Source organism: Ammospiza nelsoni, chromosome 34, assembly GCF_027579445.1.
Source record: "Ammospiza nelsoni isolate bAmmNel1 chromosome 34, bAmmNel1.pri, whole genome shotgun sequence".
NCBI classification, from domain to species: Eukaryota; Metazoa; Chordata; class Aves; order Passeriformes; family Passerellidae; genus Ammospiza; species Ammospiza nelsoni.
In genome coordinates, this window is record NC_080666.1 from 2,506,140 (window position 1) to 2,529,127 (window position 22,988).

At 52.9% G+C, this 22,988-nt stretch overlaps 3 protein-coding genes across 6 annotated transcripts; 1 reads left to right on the forward strand and 2 right to left on the reverse strand.

Moving 5' to 3' along the window:
- Nucleotides 1-1,526: 1,526 nt before the first annotated feature.
- LIN37 (lin-37 DREAM MuvB core complex component) lies at nt 1,527-9,807 on the forward strand. The gene is made up of 9 exons (XM_059491431.1): nt 1,527-1,723; nt 2,634-2,703; nt 3,394-3,444; nt 4,394-4,423; nt 5,458-5,540; nt 5,951-6,078; nt 6,530-6,640; nt 8,738-8,811; nt 9,583-9,807. The coding sequence occupies exons 1-9, from the start codon at nt 1,693-1,695 to the stop codon at nt 9,662-9,664; spliced, it is 660 nt and encodes a 219-aa protein (XP_059347414.1). The 5' UTR covers nt 1,527-1,692; the 3' UTR covers nt 9,665-9,807.
- PSENEN (presenilin enhancer, gamma-secretase subunit) lies at nt 9,808-14,159 on the reverse strand. Of its 2 annotated transcripts, none has more exons than XM_059491445.1 (6): nt 14,005-14,159; nt 13,884-13,966; nt 13,245-13,305; nt 12,150-12,254; nt 10,802-10,973; nt 9,808-9,883 (listed from the first exon to the last, which is right to left on the reverse strand). In XM_059491445.1, the coding sequence occupies exons 3-5, from the start codon at nt 13,303-13,305 to the stop codon at nt 10,834-10,836; spliced, it is 306 nt and encodes a 101-aa protein (XP_059347428.1). In that variant the 5' UTR covers nt 13,884-13,966; nt 14,005-14,159; the 3' UTR covers nt 9,808-9,883; nt 10,802-10,833. The 2 variants fall into 2 exon arrangements, with proteins under 2 accessions (XP_059347428.1, XP_059347427.1); XM_059491444.1 differs by having other exon boundaries at nt 9,808-9,886.
- An 864-nt stretch (nt 14,160-15,023) lies between these two features.
- FXYD7 (FXYD domain containing ion transport regulator 7) lies at nt 15,024-22,914 on the reverse strand. Of its 3 annotated transcripts, none has more exons than XR_009420326.1 (6): nt 21,481-22,914; nt 18,728-18,760; nt 17,678-17,752; nt 16,849-16,882; nt 16,247-16,275; nt 15,024-15,706 (listed from the first exon to the last, which is right to left on the reverse strand). XR_009420326.1 is itself a non-coding variant. In XM_059491448.1 (5 exons), the coding sequence occupies exons 1-5, from the start codon at nt 21,509-21,511 to the stop codon at nt 15,628-15,630; spliced, it is 252 nt and encodes an 83-aa protein (XP_059347431.1). In that variant the 5' UTR covers nt 21,512-22,862; the 3' UTR covers nt 15,024-15,627. The 3 variants fall into 3 exon arrangements, 1 of the variants encoding a protein (XP_059347431.1); XR_009420325.1 differs by having other exon boundaries at nt 16,247-16,272; nt 21,481-22,862; XM_059491448.1 differs by lacking the exon at nt 16,247-16,275 and having other exon boundaries at nt 21,481-22,862.
- Nucleotides 22,915-22,988: the final 74 nt, after the last annotated feature.

Here is a 22,988-nt window from a genome sequence, read left to right on the forward strand (position 1 = left end):
GGGGCATCGCGGGGACACCCTGGGGACATCCTGAGAACCCCAGGGGGACATCATGGGGACACCGTGGGGACACTTGAAGGACATCTTGAGAGCACTTTGGGGACATGGCGGGGACTCCTCAGGGACACCTTGGGGACACTTTGGGGCCAATTCAAGGACACTTGGGGGCCATCACGGCCGCCCTGGGGACCCTTTGTGGCCATTTGGGGACACTTAGGGGACACTTCGGGGGATATTTGGGGACATTTGGGGCCATTTAGGGACATTTGGGGACACTTTGGGGCCATTAAGGACATTTGGGGACACTTTGGGGCCATTTGGGGACACTTTGGGGGATATTTGGGGCCATTTAGGACATTTGGGGACATTTGAGGACACTTTCAGGCCATTTGGGGACATTTGGGGACACATTGGGGACACTTTGGGGACATTTTGGGGCCATTTGGGGACACTTTGGGGCCATTTGAGGACACTTGGGGGCCATTTTGGGCCATTTGGGGACACTTTGGGGACAATTTGGGGACACTTTGGGGACAATTTGGGGCCATTTTGGGCCCAAAATCCCCTCAGAACCCCCAAAGTGACCCCAAAATCCCCCGAGGAGCCCCCAAACCCCCTCAGGACCCCCCCAGGACCCTCCAAGGGGATCCCAAATCTCCTCAGGCCCCCTCAAATTCCCGCCCGCCCCTCACGGAGCCCTCAGGGGGGCTCCCACCCCCGGCCCCCCGAAACCCCTCAGGCCCTCCCCGCCTCAGGGGGGTCCCCATGGGCGTCCCCGGCTGGTCCCGACCTGCGGAGCGCGGCCGGGGAGGGGGCGGCAGAGGGCGGCAGCTCCATCTCCTCCCGGAGCCAGCGCCCCACAGCCTCCGCCATCACGGCCGGGGGGCGCTGAGGGGAGCGAAAAGCGCGGAAAAAGCGCCGCGGGGCAGCACGGGAGTTGTAGTGCGGGGGGGGCGGAGCCTGCAATGATGGGCTATGGGAGGCGCGGGGCAGGACGGGAGTTGTAGGCGAAAAACCGACGTGCCGTAGTGCGCGGCTATAATGGGAGTTGTAGGCTCGGCTGTAATGAGTCTCAATGGGGCGCGGGGGCTGATGGGAATTGTATGCGCGTTTGTAATGGGGCTCTATGTGTTATAATGATTCTTTATAGGACGCGGGGGGTGACGGGAGTTGTATGCGCCTTTGTAATGGGGCTTTATGGGCGTCGCGGAGCATGATGGGAGCTGTAGGCCGGGAACTTGCTCGAATGGGAAACTTGGGGGTCCTAATGGCCATTTATGGGTCAGAGGAGACATTTAAGGGAGATTCAAAAGGCACCCGAGAGGAACTTTGGGGTCTGAGGGCGCTCGGGGGTCACTTGGAGAGCTGGGTCGTGGCGCTACTGGGCCTCTGTGGGGCGCGGGGCATGACGGGAGTTGTAGTCGAAACAAGACAAAATGGCGCGGCTCTGAGGTACCGCCTTCAAGGCCGCTGATTGGCTGCGCGCCTTGATTGACAGGCGCTTTGACCAATGGGCGGCTGCGCTGGCGGAAGGCGGGAAGCGGCGGCTCCTGAGGGCGGCGGTGGGGGGGGGGCGCGGATTTTGGGGGGGTTTGAGGCGATTTTGGGGCTTTTGGGGGAATTTTGGGGCATTTTGGTTTCCCTCATGACCCCACAACCCTGCCAGGCCCCAGAGACGCGTCCGGAGCCGTGATGGCCGCCAAGGTGAAGGTGGAGAAACCAGGTGAGCTCGGCCGGGAGCCCCAAAACCCCAAAAATCGCCCCAAAAAACCCCTAAAATCGCCCCCAAACCCCAAAATCCCACTCGGGACCCCCTAAAATCCCAAAAGGATTCCCGAAATCGTCCCAGGACGCCACAAATCCCCCTCAAAATTCCCAAACTATTCCCAAAATTCCACTAAAAATTCCCCCAAATCCCCCCCCAAACTCCTTCAGAACCCCCAAATTTCCCCCAGTTCCCAAATTTTCCCCCAAATTCCCAATTTTTCCCTCAGATTTTTTTTAAAACCCCTCCCAGGACCCTCAGAGTTTCCCCAGTTTCTCCAATTCCTGGAGCTGGACCCAAACCTTTACAAAAAATTCCCCAAAATTCCGAATTTTTTCCAGAGCTGGAGCCCCAAATTCCCAAAATTCCCCCCAAAATCCCCTTGGAATTCCCGAGATTTTCCTCAGAGCCCAGAAATTCCAAAAAATTCCCCCAAAATCCCAATTAAAAGCCAAAATTCCCCTAAAATTCCCATTTGAATCCCCCAAACTCCCAATGAAACCCCAAAAAATCCCCTTCAAACTCCAAAAATCCCCTCCAAATCCCCCAAATTCCCAATTAAAACTCCCAAATTCCCATTTCAATCCCTCAAAATTCCTCTTTTAACCCCCAAAAAAATCCTTTTTAAACCCCTAAGTCCCCTCCAGGACCCCAAAATTCCCATTTCAACCCCAAAAAAATCCCCAAAATTCCCCGAAAATTCCCATTTCAACCGCAAAAAATCCCCTTGGAACCCCCAAAACCCCCCTAAAACTCCCCCAAATCCCCTCAAATTTCTCCCAAATTTTCCCAAAAACCCCAAAATTCCCAAATTTTCTCAGAATTCCCCAAATTTCCCCAGAATTTCCCATTTTTTCCCCATTCCCAGAGCTGTCCCCGGGGGCCGCCCGGCGCCGCCTGGACGCCGTCCTGGAGCAGCTGCTGCTGAGGGGCGGCCGGTGAGGGAACCCGAACGTTCCGGAACGTTCCGGAAATTCCCAGAAATTCCCAGAAACTTTGGGCCATTTGGGGGAATTTTGGGGAAGATTTGGGGGATTTTTTGGGAATTTTTTTGGGAGTTTTGAGGGGTTTGGGAGAATTTTTGGGGGAATTTTTTGGGGATTTTTGGGGGGTTTCAAGGGGATTTTTGGAGGAAATTTGTGAAGTATTTGGAAATTTGGGCTTTGAGGAGGGAAATTCCAAAAGATTTGGGATTTTGGGAGCCCAAAAGTTGGCGATTTTGGGGGGGGAAATGTCGGAAAATTGAGGATTTTGGGGAAAAAAATAGGATTTTAGGGTGGAAAATGGCCAAAAATTGGGATTTGGGGGGGGGAAAAAAATGGGATTTGGGAGGGAGGGACAGCAAAAATTGGGGATTTTTGGGGGGAAAATACCCAAAAATTGGGAATTTGGGGAAAAAGTTGGGGTTTGGGGAGGGAAAATGGCCCAAAAATTGGAGATTTTGGGAGGGAAAAATACCCCAAAAATTTGGGATTTTGGGAGGGAAAAATACCCCAAAAATTTGGGATTTTGGGAGGGGAAATGCCCCAAAAATTTGGGATTTTGGGTGGAGGATGTGAAGAGGATTTTGGGGGGTTTCAATGGGAATTTTGGGAGTTTTTTGGAATAATTTTGGGTTTTTTCCCCAGGGAGCCGCTGGAGGAGGAGCCTGGGAAGGGCCCTGGGGAGCCCCCGGCCAAGTGAGGAACCCCAAAAAGAAAATTGGGAAAAAAATGGGGAAAAAATGGAGAATTTGGGCAAAAAATGGGGAAAAAATTGAGAATTTGGGGGAAAAAATGGGAAAAATTGAGAATTTGGGAAAAAATTGGGGTTTGGGGAAGGAAAATAGACAAAAAAATGGAGAATTTGGGGAGGGAAAATATTGAAAAATTGGGATTTTTGGGAGGGAAAATAAGGAAATATTTGGGGTTTTATGGGGAAATCCCCAAAAATTGGGAATTTTAAAGAACAAAATGGGATTTTAGGGGCAGAAAATCCCCTGGAAATCGGGATTTTGGGAGGGAAAGTGCCAAAAAAAATTGGATTTTGAGGAAAAAAAAAAATTGGGGATTTTACGGGGCAAAATAGGGAAAAATTTGGGATTATGGGTGGAGAAAATGCCCCGAGATTGGAAATTTTGGGGAAAAATTGGGGTTTTGGGAGAGAAAATCCCCCAAAATTGGGGTTTGGGGGAAGAAATTGGGGTTTGGGGGGAGAAAATACCCAAATTTGGGAATTTAGGGGGGAAAATCCCCAAAATTGGAGATTTGGGGAGGGAAAATTCCTAAAAATTGGGGATATTGGGAAAAATGGGGGTTTGGGAGGAAGATACCCAAAAGTTGGGTTTTGGGGAGGGAAAATCTTCAAAAAAATTCTGATTTTGGAGGCAATTCCCAAAAATTTGAGGTTTTGGGAGGGAAGGTTACAAAAAATTTGGGGTTTTCTGGTTCTGGGACCCCAAAATTTGGGATTTTATGGGGAAGGGAAATCCCAAAAATGGGGAATTAGGGCCCAAAAATTGGGATTTTGTGAGGGGGAACCCCCAAATTTTGGGATTTGGGGAAGGAGAATCACAAAACTTTTGGGATTTTGGGATTTGGGATCTCAAATTTTCCTTCCTGGAGCCCAAAAGTCCCAAATTTTCTGCAGGGAGGCCTCGCCCAGCGCCCCTGGCAAGAGGTGAGAGACAAAAATCCCCAAAGTTCCCTCAAAATTTTCTCAAAACCCCACAAATTTCCCCAAAATTTCCCCCAAAATTCAAATAAATTGCCCAAAATTCAAAAAAAATTCCAAAATGTCCCCAAAGCCTCCAAATTCCCATAAAATCCCCACACAATTCCCCAAAATTCCCTCAAAACTCCCTCAAAATCCCCTCAAAACCCCCCAAACTCCCCCCCAAATTGCCCACCCCCTCCCCATTGGGAATTCCCAGAATTTCCAGGATTTTCTGGGATTTTCCGGAATTTTCTGGGATTTTTTCCCCCTGTTTTTCCGGAACGTTCCCCGCAGGCCCTCAAAAGTTCTGTAAAAAATTCCCCAAATGGCTCCAAATTTCCCCCCAAAATTAAAAAGAAGCCCAAAAATCCCCCAGAATTCCTTAGGAAAAAATTCCAAAACATTAAAAAAAGAATCCCTCAAAAATTCCCAAAAAAAATCCCAAAAATTTGCATAAAAATTCCCATTTAAATCCTAAAAAATCCCCATAAAAATTCCCAAAAAAATCCCCAAAAAGTCCCCATTAAAAACCCCAAAAACTCTCCAAAAATCCCAAAAAAATCCCCATTAAAATCTCCTAAAATTCCTCAAAAAATAAAAAAAAAAAATCCCCAAAATTTCCCATAAAAATCCCCAAAAAATCCCATAAAAATTCTCTAAAATTCCCATTAAAATCTCAAATAAATGCCTAAAAATTCCCATTAAAATTCCCATTAAAATCCAAAAAAATCCCCCAAAAATCCCCCACAATCCCGCACACCCCTCCCCCTTGGGATTTCCCGTGATTTCCCTTGATTTCCTGTGATTTCCCGTGATTTCCTGAGATTTCTGTGATTTCCCGGGATTTCCCGGGATTTCTGTGATTTCCTGTGATTTCCTGTGATTTCTGTGATTTCCCGTGATTTCTGGGATTTCCCGGGATTTCCCGTGATTTCTGTGATTTCCCGGTATTTCCCGTGATTCCCCGTGATTCCCGCGTTCCGGAACGTTCCTCGCAGGCCCCCCGGGCGTTTCCCGCAGCAGAGGAGGAAGAAGAGGAGGGAGGGGGGGGAGGGGCCCGAGGCGCCCCCCCAGAAACACAGTGAGCAAAAACCACAATTCGGGAATTTCAGACAAAATTTGGGAAATTTCACACAAAATCGGGAATTTTTTTTTGCTGAGTTTTGGGCTGATTTTGGGGCTGATTTTGGGGCCGATTTTTGGGCGGATTTTTCCCATTTTTGGGTTGATTCTGGCTGATTTTAGGCCGAGTTTTGGGCTGATTTTGGGGCCAATTTTTCCCATTTTTGGTCTGACTTTTGGGCCAATCTTTGGGCTGATTTTGGGCCGATTTTGGGCCGATTTTTGGGCCGATTTATCCCATTTTTGGGCCGATTTTGGGGTGATTTTGGGCTGATTTTTGGGCCGATTTTTGGGCTGATTTTTGGGCGGATTTTCCCCGTTTTTGGGCGGATTTTTTTGCTGATTTTGGGCGGATTTTCCCCGCTCCAGACTCGTTTGTGATCCGGCTCTTTGACCGCAGCGTGGAGCTGGGGCAGTTCCCGGCAGGGACCCCCCTGTACCCCGTGTGCCGCGCCTGGATCGGGCACTGCCCCGCCCCCGCCCCGCCCCCCGAGCAGGTAACCCTGCGGGTTTGGGGTGAAAAATGGGGATTTTTGGGCAAAAATGGGAATCTTGGGGGCAAAAATGGGAATTTTAGATGGGGATATGGGACTGGTCTGTACTGGGGTATACTGGGAGGGAACTGGGAGGGACTGGGTTATACTGGTTTGTACTGGGTTATACTGGTTTGTACTGGGAGGGAACTGAGTTATACTGGGATGGACTGGGAGGGACTGGGAGCAAAAAATCCGGGGCTTTTGGGGGCTAAAATGGGGATTTTCGAGGAGAACGTGGGACTGGAGGGATGGGTTTGTACTGGTCCGTACTGGTCCATACTGGTCTCTAACTGGTCCGTACTGGTTTATACTGGTCCGTACTGGTCCATACTGGTTTATACTGGTCCATACTGGTCTCTAACTGGTCCGTACTGGTCCATACCGCTCTCTAACTGGTCCGTACCGGTTCCAGGCCCCCCCCGGTGCCGAGGACGTTCTGTCCCTGCCCCCCCCCGGCCCCGCCCTGGCCCCGCGCGTCCCCTCCCCCCTGGGCCCCGACGAGGGAGCGGCGCCGCCCGACCAGGTGGGACTGAACCCCAAAATCGGCCAAAGTCGCCCCAAATCTGCCCCAAAACTGCCCCAAAATCTGACCCAAAACTGCCCAAAATCTGACCCAAAACTGCCCAAAATCTGCCCCAAAATCTGACTAAAGTAACCCCAAAATCTGACCCAAAATTGCCCCAAAATCTGCCAAAAATCACCCCAAAATCTGACCCAAAATCACCACAGAATTCACCCTGGATTCACCCCAAAATCAGCCTAAATGCACCCCAAAATTCACCCCAAAATCTGACCCAAAACTGCCCCAAAATCGCCACAGAATTCACCTCAAAATTCAGCCCAAATTCACCCCAAAATTCATCCTGAATTCACCCTGAATCCAGCCCAAAACCCCCTGGATTCACCCCAAAATTCAGCCCAAAATCTGCCCCAAAACTGCCCAAAATTCACCCCAAAACTGACCAGAATCAGCCCAAAATTCAGCCCAAAATCTGCCCCAAAATCCCACCAAAATCTGCCCAAAATTCATCCCAAAATCAGCCCCAAATCTGCACAAAATCACTCCAAAATCAGCTCAGAACTTACCCTGATTTCACCCCCAAATTGCCCCAATGTTACCCCAAAATCAGCCTCAAATCACCCCTAAATCAGCCCCCAAATCAGCCCAAAATTAATCCCAAATCCACCCCAAAATCAGCCACAGGTACCCCAAAATCAGCCTCAACCTGCTCCAAAATCCACCCCAAAATTCACCCCCAAATCAGCCCCAAAATCCCCTGGATTAACCCCAAAATTCAACCCAAAATCACCCCAAGATTCAGCCTAAATCACCCCAAAATCTGCGCCAAAATGAGCCCCAGAATCACCTCAGAATTTACCTTGAATTCACCCCAAAATTCAGCCAAAATTTACACCCAATTCACCCCAAAATATCCCCAAAATAGCTCCAAAATCAGCCCCAAATCACCTCAGAGTTTACCCTGAATTCACCCCCAAATCACCCCAAAATATCCCCAAAATCCCCAGAATTCACCCAAAAATTCATCCTGCATTCACCCCAAAATTCACCCCAAAATCAGCCCCGAGTTCACCTCAAAATTCCAAAATTCACCTCAAAATTAAGCCCGAAGTTCGCCTCTAAATTCGCCCAAAATTCACCCCAAAATCAGCCCCGAGTTCACCTCAAAATTCGCCCAAAATTCACCTCAAATTCAGCCCAGAATTCACATCAAAATTCCCCCAAAATTCAACCCAAATCAGCCCCGAGTTCACCTGAAAACTCCCCCAAAATTCACCTCAAATTCAGCCCAGAATTCACATCAAAATTCCCCCAAAATTCCCCCCAAAATCAGCCCCGAATTCACATCAAATTTCCCTCAAAATTCCCCCAAAATCAGCCCCGAATTCGCCTCAAAATTCCCCCAAAATTCACCCCAAAATTCAGCCCGAATTCACCTCAAAAGCGGCCCCAAAAATTCACTCCAAAATCCCCTCAAAATTCCCCAGAGTCACCCCAACATTCAGCCCAAAATCAGCCCCAGAACTGCTCAAAATAGCCCCAAAATCCGCTCAGAATTTACCCTGAATTCACCCCAAAATCAGCCCCAAAACAGCCCCAAATTCAGCCCCAAAACCAGCCCCAAATCACCCCAAAATCACCCTGAATTCACCCCAAAACTCACCAAAGTCACCCCAAAATCACCCCAAAATCTGATCCAAAATCACCCCAAAATCTGCCCCAATTCACCCCAAAATTCAGCCCAAATTCACCCCAAAATTAGCTTCGAGTTCACCCCAAAATCACCAAAATTTCCCCCCAAATGTCCCAAAAATCTGCCTAAAAATACCCCAAAAAACCCCCTTAAAATACCCCAAAACTCCCCTAAAAGTATCCCAAAACTCCCCTAAAAAAACCCAAAAAAATTTCTAAAAATCCCCAAAAAATTTCTTTAATATATCCCAAAAACCTCCTAAAGAAAATTCCCAAAAGATCCTGAAAATCCTCCCCAAAACGTCCCTAAAAATTCCCTAAAAACCCCCAAAAATTCTCCTTAAAATCCCCCAAATTCCCCCCGGCCCCGCCCCCCGATGATGTAATGGTTCTTGGCCCCGCCCCCAGGTGTTAGACCCCGCCCCCTCGATTACGTCACTGATCTACAAGAACATGGACAGGTGGAAACGCGTCCGGCAGCGGTGAGGGGGGGACTGGGACAAACTGGGATGGACTGGGATGGACTGGGACAAACTGGGATGGACTGGGAGGCACTGGGAGAGAATGGGAGGGGACTGGGATAAACTGGGATGGACTGGGATGGACTGGGGGGAACTGGGAGGAACTGGGATGGACTGGGACGGACTGGGATGGACTGGGGGGAACTGGGAGGGACTGGGGGCACTGGGACAAACTGGGATGGACTGGGGGGGACTGGGATGGACTGGGACAAACTGGGATGGACTGGGAGGCACTGGGAGAGAATGGGAGGGGACTGGGATAAACTGGGATGGACTGGGATGGACTGGGGGGAACTGGGAGGAACTGGGATGGACTGGGACAAACTGGGATGGACTGGGGGGGACTGGGAGGGACTGGGGGCACTGGGACAAACTGGGATGGACTGGGGGGGACTGGGAGGGACTGGGGGGGACTGGGCCATACCAGGACAAACTGGGAGGTTGTCACTGGTTCGTAGTGATCTGTACTGGTCTATTCTGGTTTATACTGGTCTGTACCAGTCTGTACCGGTTTATACCAGCCCATACTGGTTTGTACTGGTTTGTACTGGTCTGGATGGGTTAACAGCAATCCATACCAGTCTGTACCCGTCCATACTGGTCTCTAACTGGTCCGTACTGGTCCGTACCGGTCCCTGACTGGTCCGTACTGGTCCGTACTGGTTTATACTGGTCCATACTGGTTTGTGCCGGTCCCTGACTGGTTTGTACTGGTCTCTAACTGGTTCCCAGCTGGCGGGAGGCGGCGCAGCGGCAGCAGCAGCGCTACGGGCCCAGCCTGCGGCTGCTGCGAATCATCTACGAGAGACAGTGAGGCCACGCCCACCCGGGACACGCCCACTTAGACCCCACCCACGTTGGCCACCCCCACTTCAGCCGCACCTGAGACCCCACCCGCGCTGGCCACGCCCACCCGGGCCCCGCCCCCTCCACAATAAAAACGCCTTTGATGCCGTATTTGGGTGTGGGCGTGGTCAATGCCTTTATTTGGGAAAAGGGGCGGGGCTCCGCTGGGTTCAGGGTGACGTCATTGCTGCTGTGGGAGGAAAGAAGGGGAGGGGGTAAAAGCTGGGAGGCCACGCCCCCTTTTGGAATGGCCACGCCCACTTCAGGGGGTTGAGCTCACTCTGCCTGCTTTGCCATTGGCTGCGTTTGGCCATGCCCCTGTCTTGCCATTGGTTGCTTTATGCCCCACCCCTCAATCAGAAAAGCCACACCCACAACCTCCCCCATTGGCTGCTGTAAGCCCCGCCCTCCCCCCGGGGACTTTCCCATTGGTCGGTTGAGGCCCCACCCCCTTTTAGCGCTCCCTTATTGGCGGAGTGAAGCCCCGCCCCCTTTCAAGCTTCTCCCATTGGTTGTTTTAAGCCCCGCCCCTTTCAGATTGAAGCTCCACCCCTCAGTGGTCTCCCATTGGTTCCTTCAGGATCCGCTTCCTTTCTCGTGTCTCCTATTGGCTGATCTAAGTTCCGCCCCCCTTCTGACTTCCCATTGGTCAAATTTAGTGGTGCCCAATCCCATTGGTCACCTCAAGCCCCGCCGCTCCAGAGCTCTCCTATTGGCTGTTTTAAACCTCCTCCCCTGCCATTGGCTGCTTTATGCCACGCCCCCAATTTGAGCTTTCTCATTGGCTGTTTTAAGCTCCACCTCCTCTCAGTTTTCTATTGGTTCTGTTAAGCCCCTCCCCCAAATCCACTCATGGCCCCGCCCCCCAATCCAGGCTCTCCCATTGGCTGCTCACAGCCCCACCCCCAATTTAGCCCTTTCCCATTGGCTGCTTTAAGCCCCGCCCCTCTCCCATTGAAGTCCCGCCCCTTTTCCTTCCCCATTGGCCGCTCCAATCCCTGCCCCAATTCCCAGCTCTCCCATTGGCCGAATGAAGCCCTGCCCAAATCAGGACCGAGCCCCGCCCCCTCCCTCCCCCATTGGCCCATTCCGGCCCCGCCCTCACCTGGCTGCGCCGCCATTGGCCGCTGCCGGAGCTCAGGGCTCTCCCATTGGCTGGGTGAAGCTGAGGGCGTCGCCCAGGGCTCCCCATTGGCCGCGGCGCGTCTGGAACAGCCCCACCCACACGCCCAGGCCCAGCCCCCAGAGCCCCGCCCCCAGCGCCGAGCGCAGCACGTCTGAAATGGGGGAAAACGGACCAAAATCAGCCAAAATGAACCCAAAATTCACCCCAAAGTCACCCAAAATTCACCCAAACTCAGCCCAGGCCCTGCCCCAGAGCCCCGCCCCCAGCGCCGAGCGCAGAACATCTGCACAGGGGGAAAAATGACCCAAAATGAGCCAAAATTCACCCCAAATCAGAGGCAAAACCTACTCAAAAGTTAGCCAAAATCAGTCCAAAAATCACCCCAACAATCATCCCAAAATCAACCAAAATTAGCCCAAAAGTCAGCCCAAAATGAGCCCAAAAATCACCCAAATGCCGCCTCCAAAATCAGTCCAAGTTAGCCCTAAAAGCAGCCCAAAATCAGAGCCAAAACTGGCTCAAAATCAGCCCAAAAATCACCCAAAACTGCCCCCTAATCAGCCCAAAAATCACCCAAAAACCTCTCCAAAATCACAGCCAAAACTGGCCCCAAATCAGCCCAAAACGAAGCCCAAAATCAGAGCCAAAAACTGACCTGAAATCCCCCAAAACCAGACCCAAAACTGATTGAAAATCAGCCAAAATTCACCCAAAACTGACCCAAAACTGGCCAAAATCAGCCCAACATCAGAGACGATTTCCCCATTTTCCCCAAACCTCCATTTTCTCCCCATTATTCCCCATTTCCTCCCATTTTCCCCCAATTTCCCCATTTCCCTGTTTTTCATATTTCCCCCATTTTTCCTTTTCTCCTTGTTTTCCCCATCATCCCCCCAAATTTCTCCCATTTCCCCCCCAAATTTCTCCCATTTCCCCCCAAATTTCCCCCATTTCCCCCTCCCAATTTCCACATTTCCCATTTTGCCCATTTTGCCCATTTTCCCCAGAATTCAGTTTTGCTCTTTTTCCCCTTTTTTCCCCATTTTCCCCCTTTCCCGCTTCCCCATTTCTTTCCCCATTATTCCAATCTTCCCCCATTATTCCCCATTTTCCCCCATTTTTCCCATTTCCCCTCTGTTTTCCCCCATTTCCCCCATTATTTCCCATTCCCCATTTCCCACATTATTTTCCCATTTTACCCCATTTCCCCCCATTTTTCCCCCCGTTTTTCCCCCCGTTTTTCCCAATTTCCCCGTTTTTCCCAATTTCCCCATTTTTCCCCCCGTTTTTCCCAATTTCCCCGTTTTTCCCCCGTTTCTCCCCTCACATGCTTTGATGCGCGGCTGCTCCCCGAAGGGCGGGGCCAGGAACGCCTCGCGGAAAAACCAAACCACGTTCACCAGCCAGAGGAAGGGCAGCAGCAGGAACCCACCTGGGACAGGTACAGACAGGTAAATACACCTGGGATACTCCTGGGTCACACCTGAGATACACCTGGGATACACCTGGGTCACACCTGGCACAGTCACACAAACCAAACCACGTTCACCAGCCACAGGAACGGCAGCAGCAGGAACCCACCTGGGACACAGGTACAGACAGGTAAATACACCTGGGACACAGGTAAATACACCTGGGTTACACCTGGGATACACCTGGGTCACACCTGGGTTACACCTGGGTCACACATGGGTTACACCTGAGACAGGTAAATACACCTGGGTCACACCTGGGTCACACCTGGCACAGTCACACAAACCAAACCACGTTCACCAGCCAGAGGAACGGCAGCAGCACGAACCCACCTGGGACACAGGTACATACACCTGGGTTACACCTGGGTTACACCTGGGATACTCCTGGGTTACACCTGGGACAGGTAAATACACCTGGGACAGGTAAATACACCTGGGATACACCTGGGATACACCTGGGACAGGTAAATACACCTGGGTTACACCTGGGATACACCTGGGTTACACCTGGCACAGGTAACACACACACAGGCGCAAGCACCCCACACCCGAACAGGTCACTCAGGGTCACTCAGGGTCACTCATTGGTCACTCAGGGGTCACTCAGGATCACTCAGGGGTCACTCATTGGTCACCCCTGGGTCACTCAGGGTCACTCACCCAGGTAGTATTTGGTTCATTGGTCAGTGATCAGTTGGTCAGTGGTCACTCAGTGGTCACTCAGGGTCACTCAGGGTCACTCAGTGCTCAGTTGGTCACTCAGTGATCACTCATTGGTCACTCAGTGGTCAGTTGGTCAGTGGTCACTCAGTGGTCACTCATGGTCGCTCATGGTCACCCAGGTAGTATTTGGTTCATTGGTCAGTGGTCGGTGGTCACTCAGGGTCACTCAGGGGTCACTCAGGGGTCACTCATTGGTCACCCCTGGGTCACTCAGGGTCACTCACCCAGGTAGTATTTCCGGCACAGCTGCAGCTTCTCCTCGTTGGAAACGCGCTCCAGGTTCATCTGCACCGGTACGGACCAGTATGAACCAGTATGGACCAGTACGGACCAATATGGACCAGTAAAACTCATAGAAACCAGTATAAAACAGCACGGACCAGTATAAACCAGTCTATCGCAGTGCTCCCAGTTCATCCCAGTCCCTCCCAGTATAAACCAGTATCCCACAATCTCATTCCCAGTCCATCCCAGTGCTCCCAGTAACACCTCAGGTCTCTCCCAGTGCATTCCAGTCCATCCCAGTTTACCCCAGTATCGCTCCCAGTTTATCCCAGTCCCTCCCAGTCCCTCCCAGTTTATCCCAGCCCCTCCCAGTCCCTCCCAGTTTATCCCAGTATCGCTCCCAGTTTATCCCAGTCCATCCCAGTCCCTCCCAGTTTATCCCAGTATCGCTCCCAGTTTATCCCAGTCCATCCCAGTCCCTCCCAGTCCCTCCCAGTTTATCCCAGCCCCTCCCAGTCCCTCCCAGTTTATCCCAGTATCGCTCCCAGTTTATCCCAGTCCATCCCAGTCCCTCCCAGTTTATCCCAGTTTATCCCAGTATCGCTCCCAGTCCCTCCCAGTTTCCCCCCGGTTCTCACCGCGGCTCCGGCGCTGCCGCTTCCACTGGAAGCGGAAATCTCGCGAGACTTCGGCGCAGGGATTGAACTGGGCGGGACTGGGAGGGACTGGGACGAACTGGGAGGGACTGGGAGCGCTACTGGGAGCACTGGGACCGAGCTGGGCCTTACTGGGACAAACTGGGACCGAGCTGGGCCTTACTGGGACAAACCGGGACCGAGCTGGGCCTTAATGGGAGAACCGGGAGGTTTCCGCTCGCCACTTCCGCGTCCAAAGCCCCGCCCACTCCGCCGTAACCAATCAGCGCCGCCAGCGCATCCCCCACCGACCAATCAGCACCGCCCATTCCCTCCCGAGCGATCCGCACATCCTCTACCCAGACAACCAATCAGCGCCGCCGGCCCGTCCTTCCCAACCAATCAGAGGAGGGGTGCGCCTGGAACCCGCCTCCAAGACGTCATGGCAGAGCGGGCAAGACCAACGCGGATATGAGGGGGGGCCGGCGGGGGATTTTGGGGCATTTGGGGGGTCCCAGGTGGGAATTTGGGAATTTTGGGGGTCCTGGGTTGGGATTTGGGGGAATTTTGGGGGTCCCAGGTGGGAATTTGGGAATTTTGGGGGTCCTGGGTTGGGATTTGGGGGAATTTTGGGGGTCCCAGGTGGGATTTTGGGAATTTTGGGGGTCCTGGGTTGGGATTTGGGGGAATTTCGGGGGTTCTGGGTTGGATTTGGGAATTTTGGGGGTCCTGGGTTGGGATTTGGGGGAATTTTAGGGGTTCTAGGTTGGGATTTGAGGAAATTTTTAGGATTTTTTTGGGGGATTTTGGCTGAAGTTTGGGAATTTTTGGGGGGGATTTTGGCTGAATTTTGAGAATTTTGGGGGAATTTGGGAGTCCCGGGTCGGAATTTTGGGAATTTGGGAGAAGTTTGGGGGAATTTTGGGGGTTTGGGGGGAATTTTTGGGGGAAATTTTGGAATTTTTGGGGGATTTTGGGGAGGAATTTTGGGGCGGATTTTGGGGGGAAATTTTGGGATTTTTGGGGGGAAATTTTGGGGGAATTTTGGGATTTTTTGGGGATATTTTTGGGATTTTGGGGAGGAATTTTGGTGGGATTTTTTTGGGATTTTTGGGCCCCCACAAACACGAACAGCGCCCCCCATTGGCCGTATCCAAACCTCTCCTTTATTTCACCGCGGGGGTGCCCAAAATTCGGGGAGACCCCAAAATTCCGGGGGGGGTCTCCAAACCTCCCCTCCCCCCCTTTTTGGGCTCCTCCCCCTTTTTTGGGGTCCCCAAATTTTCGGGGTCTCCCCAGTTTTGGGGTCTCAAAGTGCATTTAGGGGGGGTCCCCAATTTTTTAAGGGGGTTCCCCTTAATTTTGGGGGGGGGTTCCCCTTAATTTTGGGGGGGTTCCCCAATTTTCTGGGGGTGTCCCCAATATCAAAGTGCATTTTTGGGGGGGGGGGTCCCCAAATGTTTTGGGCTCTCCCAGGTGTCAAAGTGCATTTTCAGGGGGGGTCCCCCAAATTTTTTGGGGGGTCCCGAGTGCTTGAGGTGGGTGGGGGAGGGGTCCCCAATCTTGGGGGGGTTTCAAAGGGGAGGGGCCCCAAAATTCGGGGTTTTTGGGGGGGTTTTGGGGATTTTTTGGGTTTTTTTTGGGTTTTTTTGGGGTTTTTGGGGTTCCTTGGCTCCGTGCAGGGGGGGGTCCCCCAAATTTCCCCCCCAATTTTTTTGGGGGGGTTTTCATGCACTGGGGGCGGGGCTTAGCCCGGGTGGGCGGGGCTTGACCCGTGTGGGCAGGGCTTCATTCCGGGGGGCGGGGCTACGCCGAGGCCGTGGGAGCTGCGGAAAAAAAGCCCAAAAATCCCAGAAATTCCCCCAAATTTGGGGAAAATTCCGGGTTTTTGCACGAAAATTCGGGATTTTGGGGGCGTTCCAGAGAAAATCCCGAATTTTTCACGAGTTTTCCCAAAAAACCCCGAATTTTCCCCCCCAAAATCCAACAATTTTGCCCTAAACCCCAAATCCCCCCAAATTTTCCCCAGGGTTGTCACAAATTCTCCGCAAAATTCTCCCCAAATTCCCCTCCCCCCAAAAAATAAGATTTGTCAAAATTTCCCCGAAATCGCCCCAAAATTTCCCCCAAAATACAAAAAATACCCAAATTTTGCCCCCAAAAATCCCCAAATTTCCCCCAAAATTCCCCCAAATTCCCAAATTTTCCCAATTTATCCCCAAATTTTCCCTCACAAAATTTCCCAGATTTTCCCAAAATTCCCCAAATTTCCCCAAAAACTCCCCCAAATTCCCAAATTTTTCCCAAAATCCCCCAAATTTTCCCCAATTTTCCCCAAATTTTCCCCAATTCCCCCAGTTTCTCACCCGGGCTTTTCGCTGCCTCGGGGGCGCTGCTGGAAAGGGGGGAGGGGTCAGCGAACCCCAAATTTGGGAAATTCCCCCCAAACTTTGGGTCCAAAATCCCAAATTTGGAGCTTTGGGCTCCCCAAATTTTGGGGATTTTTTTTTTTATTCAATTTTGGGATCCCCAAATTTTGGGTTTTTTTTTGGATTTCGGGGCCCCCAAATTTTGGAGTTTTGGGATCTCAGGGTTCTTAAATTTGGGATGTTTGGGGTTTTGGGTTCCCCAAATTTGGGATGTTTGGGGTTTTTGTTCCCCAAATTTGGGATTTTTTGGGATTTTTGGTTTCCCCAAATTTGGGATTTTTGGGTTCCCCAAATTTGTGATTTTTTGGGGTTTTGGGTTCCCCAAATTTGGGATTTTTTGGGGTTTTTGTTCCCCAAATTTGGGATTTTTTGGGGTCCCCAAATTTGGGATTTTTTGGGATTTTTGGGGTCCCCAAATTTGGGATTTTTTGGGGTTTTGGGTTCCCCAAATTTGGGATTTTTTGGGATTTTTGGGGTCCCCAAATTTGGGATTTTTTGAGGTTTTGGGGTTTTTGGGGTTTTTGGTTTTGGGGTCTCACCTGGGCTCGGCCTTTTTGCACTTGAATTTCTTACCTGGGGAGAGAATTCGGGGTCGGGAGGGGACCCCAAAACTGGGGAGGATTTGGGGGCAATTTGGGGATTCGGGGGAAATTTGGGGATTTTGGGGGATTTAGGGATTTTGGGGGAATTTTTGGGGTTTTTGGGGTGGGGATTTTGGGGGAATTTTGCGGATTTTTGGGGGAATTTTGGGGGTTTTTGGGGTGGGGATTTTGGGATGGGGATTTTTGGGGGATGTTTGGGGAAAATTCTGGGGGTTCTGGGGCTGCTTTTGGGGTTCTGGGGAGGTTTCGGGGCTTTCGGATTTTGGGGATTTTTGGGGCGGCTTTAGAGGAGTTTTTGGGGTCCCGGGGGTTTTTGGGGCCGTTTCTGGGGATTTTTTAGGGTCTCTGGGGAGTTTTCGGGGTGGGGATTTTTGGGGCTTTTGGGTGAGTTTTGGGTTTGGGGTTTTTTGGGGTTCTTGGGAAGGCTCCAGGGAGGATTTTGGGGTCCCGCAGGGGTTTTGGGGGGAATTTTGGGGTTTTGGGGGGAGTTTTGGGAGGGTTCAGGGGATTTTAGGGTCCAGGACTTTGGGGGCTTTGGGGCAATTTTGGTGGGGTTTTGGGGTCAGGATTTTTGGGGGTTTTGGGACAGTTTTGGGGGATTTCTTAGGGTCCCAGGGGAGGATTTTGGGGTGCTGGGGGGGGTTTTGGGGTTCGGGATTTTGGGGGATTTTGGGGTTTTTGGGGTTTGGGATTTTGGGGGATTTTGGGGTTTTTGGGGTTTGGGAGTTTTGGGGTGGGGATTTTTGGGGATTTTGGGGTGACTCACTGAGGGCGATCAGCACCCCCAGCACGAACATGACGATGCTCAGGATCAGCCCCGCCAGCCGCAGCGATTCGTAATCTGGGCACCCCCAAAAAGCCCCGAAATCAACCCAAAACCGCCCTCAGCACCCCCAGAAATGAAATCCCCGCCACAAAAAAACCCCGGGGACCCCAAAACCCCAAAAATTCACCCCAAAAAACCCCAAATTTACCAAAACCCTCCAAAAAAATCAACATAAAATCACCCCAAAAGCCCCAAATTCACCCCAAAATCACCCAAGGGAGCCCAAAAATGAAATTCCCACCCCCCAAAACCCCCGGGGAACCCAAAAGTCAAAAAATTCACCCCAAAAATCACCTAAAAAACCTCAAAATGCACCAAAATCATCCAAAAATCAACATAAAATCACAAAAAAGCCCCAAAATCAACCCAAAATCGACCCAAATACCCCCAAAATGAAATTTCTGCCCCCCAAAACCCCTGGGAACCCCAAAACCACCAAAAAATGAACCCAACCCAGCCCAAAATGAATCCAAAACCCCAAAAATGAACCCAAAATCCCCCCCAGACCCCAAAACCAACTCCAAACCCTCCAAAAATGAACCCTAAACAAGCCCAAATCACCCCAAAATCAGCGAAGAACCCCCAGATTCTGCCCAAATCACCCCAAAATTCCTCCCAGGACCCTCCAAACCCTCCCAGAACCCCCGAAATGTTCCCCAAATCCCCCCCAAATTCTCCAAAATCCCCCAAAAATCCACTCCAAATTCCCCTGGATCCCCCCAAAGCCCAAATTTCCCCAAATCCCCCAAACTTCCCCCCCAAAAAAATCTCCCAAAATTCCCCATTCTCAGTTTTCCCCCAAATCCCCTGAAAATCCCCCAAAATTCCCCCCAAAATCCCCAAATTTCACCTAAAATACCCTAAAAATTCTCCCAAAATCCACAATGCTCACCCCAAAAATCCCAAAAATTTCCCCCAAATTTCCAAAATGCCCAAAAATCCCCCAAATTTGCCCAAATTTGCCCAAATTCCCCCCAGATTCCGTCTCACCGTAGTGAAAAGGCTCCCGGGCCCGCGCAGCCTCTGCAAGGAAAATTCGGAAATTTGGGAAAATTTGGGATTTTTGGGGCAAAAATTGGGATTTGGGGGGGGATTTTTGGGGATTTGGGGTTTTGGGGAGTTCAGGATTTTGGGGGGAAATTGGGATTTTTGGGGGAGTTCAGGAATTTCGGGGTTTTGGGGAATTTGGCGTTCTGGGAATTCACCCTCCGGGGTTTTGGGGGAGTTCGGGATTTTTTGGGGTTTTTTTTTGGGGGGGGGGGAGGGGGAGAGGAATTTGGGATTTTGGGGGGGGGGGGGGGGAAATTCGGGGATTTTTTGGGGGGAGAATTTGCGGGGTTTTGGGGGGAGAATTCGGGGTTTCAGGAATTGGAACCCCATAGAAACCCCACAGGAAACCCAGAGACCCCCCAGAACCCCCCCCCAAACCCCCCAAAACCCACCCGGGACCCCCCAGAACCCCATAGAACCCCATAAACCCCCCCCCCAAAACCCACCGAGATCCCCCCGAACCCACCCGGGACCCCAAAGAACCCACCCGGGACCCCCCCAGAACCCACTGGGACCCCCCGAACCCCATAGAACCCCCCCAGAACCCACTGGAACCCCACAGAACCCCCCAGAACCCACCGGGGACCCCAAAGAACCCCCCAGAACCCAATGGGACCCCCCAGAACCCACCCGGGACCCCCTAAAACCCCCCAGAACCCACCCGGGACCCCACAAAACCCCCCAGAATTTCCACAGACCCCACAGAACCCCATAAACCCCCACAGAACCCACCCGGGACACCCCAAAACCCACCCGGACCCCCCAGAACCCCCCAGGAACCCCAAAACCCCCCAGAACCCAATGGGACCCCCAGAAGACCCCAAATGGCTGTCCTGGCACCCCACAGCACCCACCCTGCACCCCAAATCCTGCACCCCAAATCCTGCAGTGGCACCCACCTGGCACCCACCCGGGAGCCCTCAGCACCCAAACCCTGCATTGGCACCCACCGGTGCCCCAAACCCCTGCGGTGGCACCCCCTGGCACCCCCCGGGCACTCCCTTGGCACCCACCCAGCACCCACCCTGCACCCCAAACCCCTGCACCGGCACCCCCTGGCACCCACCCGTGTCACCCCCGCACCCATCCTGCCCCACCACGCACCCTCTGCAAGCCCTGGCACCCACCCAGCACCCACCTGGCACCCTCGGGAACCCCCAGATCCCTGCGGCGGCACCGCCCGCTGGCACCCACCCTGCCCCACCCTGCGGTGCCCCTGCAGCGCCCACCCGTGCCAGCCCTGGCACCCCAGACCCTGCTCCGGCACCCCTGGCACCCCCTGGCACCCACCCTGCACCCGTCAGCGCCCACCCGTGCCAGCCCTGGCACCCCAGATCCAGCCCTGGCACCCCTGGCACCCCCCTATAGCACCCCCCTGTGCCCCAGACCCTGCACCGGCGCCCCTGGCACCCACCCTGCACCCCCCAGCGCCCCACGGAACCCACCCAGGACCCCACCTGGCACCCCAAAGCCCGCAGGACCCACCTGGCACCCACCCTGCCCCACCCTGCGGTGCCCCTGCAGCGCCCATCCCGCACCCCCTGGCACCCCAAATCCTGCACCGGCACCCACCCAGGACCCGCTGGCACCCCCCAAATGGCTGCTCTGGCACCCCTGGCACCCAACCCCTGCAGCAGCGCCCACCTGTGCCCCCGATCCCTGCACTGGCACCCCTGGCACCCCCAAATCCCCCTCAATGCCCCCCAGGACCCCCTGGCACCCACCCCCTGCACCCACCTGTGCCCCCGATCCCTGCACTGGCACCCCTGGCACCCCCAGATCCCTGCACTGGCACCCCCAGCACCCCTAGCACCCCCAAATCCCCCTCAATGCCCCCCAGGACCCCCTGGCACCCACCTGTGCCCCCGATCCCTGCAGTGGCACCCCTGGCACCCACCCGGGACCCCCCAAAGCCCCCCCGATCCCTGCACTGGCACCCACCAGCACCCCCTGGCACCCCCTGCAGCGCCCACCTGTGCCCCCGATCCCTGCAGTGGCACCGCCAAATGCCCCCCAGGACCCCCCAAAGCCCCCCCGGGACCCCCTGGCACCCATCCTGCACCCCCTGCAGTGCCCACCTGTGCCCCAAATCCCTGCACTGGCACCCCCGGCACCCCCAAATCCCGGCATTGGCACCTCCCAGGACCCCCTGGCACCCCCAAATGCCCCTCAATGCCCCCCCAGGACCCCTCAGTGCCCCACAGGACCCCCTGGCACCCATCCTGCACCCCCTGCAGTGCCCACCTGTGCCCCCGATCCCTGCAGTGCCACCCCCAAATCCCTGCACTGGCACCCCCCAGGACCCCCTGGCACCCTCAAATCCCCCTCAATGCCCCCTCCGTGCCCCTCAGTGCCCCCCAGGACCCCCCAAAGCCCCCCCGGGACCCCCTGGCACCAACCCCCTGCATCCACCTGTGCCCCAAATCCCTGCACTGGCACCCCTGGCACCCCAAATCCCTGCACTGGCACCCCTGGCACCCCAAATCCCTGCATTGGCACCCCCGGCACCCCCAAATCCCCCTCAGTGCCCCCCAGGACCCCCTGGCACCAAGCCCCTGCACCCACCTGTGCCCCAAATCCCTGCACTGGCACCCCTGGCACCCCAAATCCCTGCATTGGCACCCCCCGGCACCCCCAAATCCCCCTCAGTGCCCCCCAGGACCCCCCAAAGCCCCCCCGGGACCCCCCCCCACCTCCCATGGCCGGTTCTGTGGGGGTGGCCATGGCGCCTCCCTTCGGCTCCGCTCGGCTTCGGTTCGGGTCCCGTTCGGGTCCGCTCCGGGTCCGGTTCGGGTCCGCTTCGGGTCCCGCTCGGGTCCGCTTCGGGTCCGCTTCGGGTCCGGTTCGGGGTCTCCCCCCCCCACCGGTTCGGGTTCGGAGCCCTTCGGGTCCGCTCGGAACCGCTCGGAACCGCTCGGCTCCGGCCGCCGCGCTGCGGCAGAAGGGGCGGGGCCAGCGCGGGGAGGCCACGCCCAGCGGGGCGGGGAGCGGCAGAGAGACCCCAAAAAACGGCCCAAAAAAGCACCAAAATGCCCCCAAAATGCCCCGAAAACTGAAAAAAAAATACCTCCAAAATACCCCCAAACTATACCGTAAAATATGCCCCCAAAAATAGTCCCAAAACCGTCCAAAAATACTCCCAAAAATAACGCAAAAATAAAAAAAAAAATTAAAAAATTTAACCCCAAATATTGCACGCAAATAACCGCAAAATGCCCCAAAATGCAAAAAAAATTGAAAAAAAATCCGAAAAAATGCCTCTCAAAAATACCCCAAAATATACCCAAAAAAACTGCCCCCAAGCCACCCCAAAATATCCCCAAAATAAAAAAAAAATCCCCAAAAATACCCCAAAAAATTACTCAAATATACCCCTCAAAACCAACCAAAAATAGCCCCAAAATTAAAAAAAAATCCTAAAAATACTCCAAAAATTACCCAGAAATAACCCCCAAAACCACAAAAAAATACCCCCCAAAATAACCCGAATATTTTAATAAATCCCCAAAAAGATCATAAATATTGCCCAAAAACACCCCCAAAACCACCCTGAAAAAAATAAAAAAATACCCCAAAATAGCCCCCAAAAACACACCCAAAATCAAAAAAATATTTTTAAAATACCCCAAAAATTACCCGAAAATTAACCCCAAAACCACTGAGAAATACTGAAAAAATTCCCCCCAAAAACCCCAAAATGACTCAAAAATACCAGAAAAGGAGCGCCAAAATACCCCAAGAAATGGACAAAACTTTTTAAAACCTCCCCCAAAATCCCCCAAAAATCCCCCCAAAACCACCCAAAGCATATGCCCCAAAAATACACAAAAAATACCCCCCAAAAAATGAAAAAAAATCCCAAAACCCACAAAAAATACCCCAAAGCCACAACAAAAACACCCAAACCGCCCCAAAATACAAAGAAATTATCACAAAATGGCCAAAAAATACCCCAAAAAACGAAAAAACAAATTCCCGAAAAATATCCCCCCAGAATCCCCAAAATCCCTTCAGACCAACTAAACAGTACCCCAAAAATGCCAAAAAATATCCCAAAATCCCCCAAATTCTCTCCAAGCCACCCCAAAACCACCACAAACCCCACCAAAAATACCCCCCAAAATATCCCAAAAAATGACCCCAAAATCCCCAAAAATTCCTCAAATCCACAAAGATTCTCCCAAAATTGCCCCAAAATTTC

What these genes read in the sequence shown, in the direction of transcription:
- LIN37 (XM_059491431.1), top strand. Translation starts at nt 1,693, where the DNA reads ATGGCCGCCAAGGTGAAGGTGGAGAAACCAG. An exon ending in CCCAGCGCCCCTGGCAAGAG is followed by an intron (nt 4,424 to 5,457) that starts GTGAGAGACAAA and finishes CGTTCCTCGCAG; the next exon opens with GCCCCCCGGGCGTTTCCCGC. An exon ending in GGCGCCCCCCCAGAAACACA is followed by an intron (nt 5,541 to 5,950) that starts GTGAGCAAAAAC and finishes TCCCCGCTCCAG; the next exon opens with ACTCGTTTGTGATCCGGCTC.
- PSENEN (XM_059491445.1), bottom strand. Translation starts at nt 13,305, where the DNA reads ATGAACCTGGAGCGCGTTTCCAACGAGGAGAAGCTGCAGCTGTGCCGG. An exon ending in GTGCCGGAAATACTACCTGG is followed by an intron (nt 12,255 to 13,244) that starts GTGAGTGACCCT and finishes TACCTGTCCCAG; the next exon opens with GTGGGTTCCTGCTGCTGCCC. An exon ending in GCAGCCGCGCATCAAAGCAT is followed by an intron (nt 10,974 to 12,149) that starts GTGAGGGGAGAA and finishes CCCCCATTTCAG; the next exon opens with ACGTGCTGCGCTCGGCGCTG.
- FXYD7 (XM_059491448.1), bottom strand. Translation starts at nt 21,511, where the DNA reads ATGGCCACCCCCACAGAACCGGCCATGGGAG. An exon ending in CACAGAACCGGCCATGGGAG is followed by an intron (nt 18,761 to 21,480) that starts GTGGGGGGGGGT and finishes TTTTCCTTGCAG; the next exon opens with AGGCTGCGCGGGCCCGGGAG. An exon ending in CCGGGAGCCTTTTCACTACG is followed by an intron (nt 17,753 to 18,727) that starts GTGAGACGGAAT and finishes GGGGGTGCCCAG; the next exon opens with ATTACGAATCGCTGCGGCTG.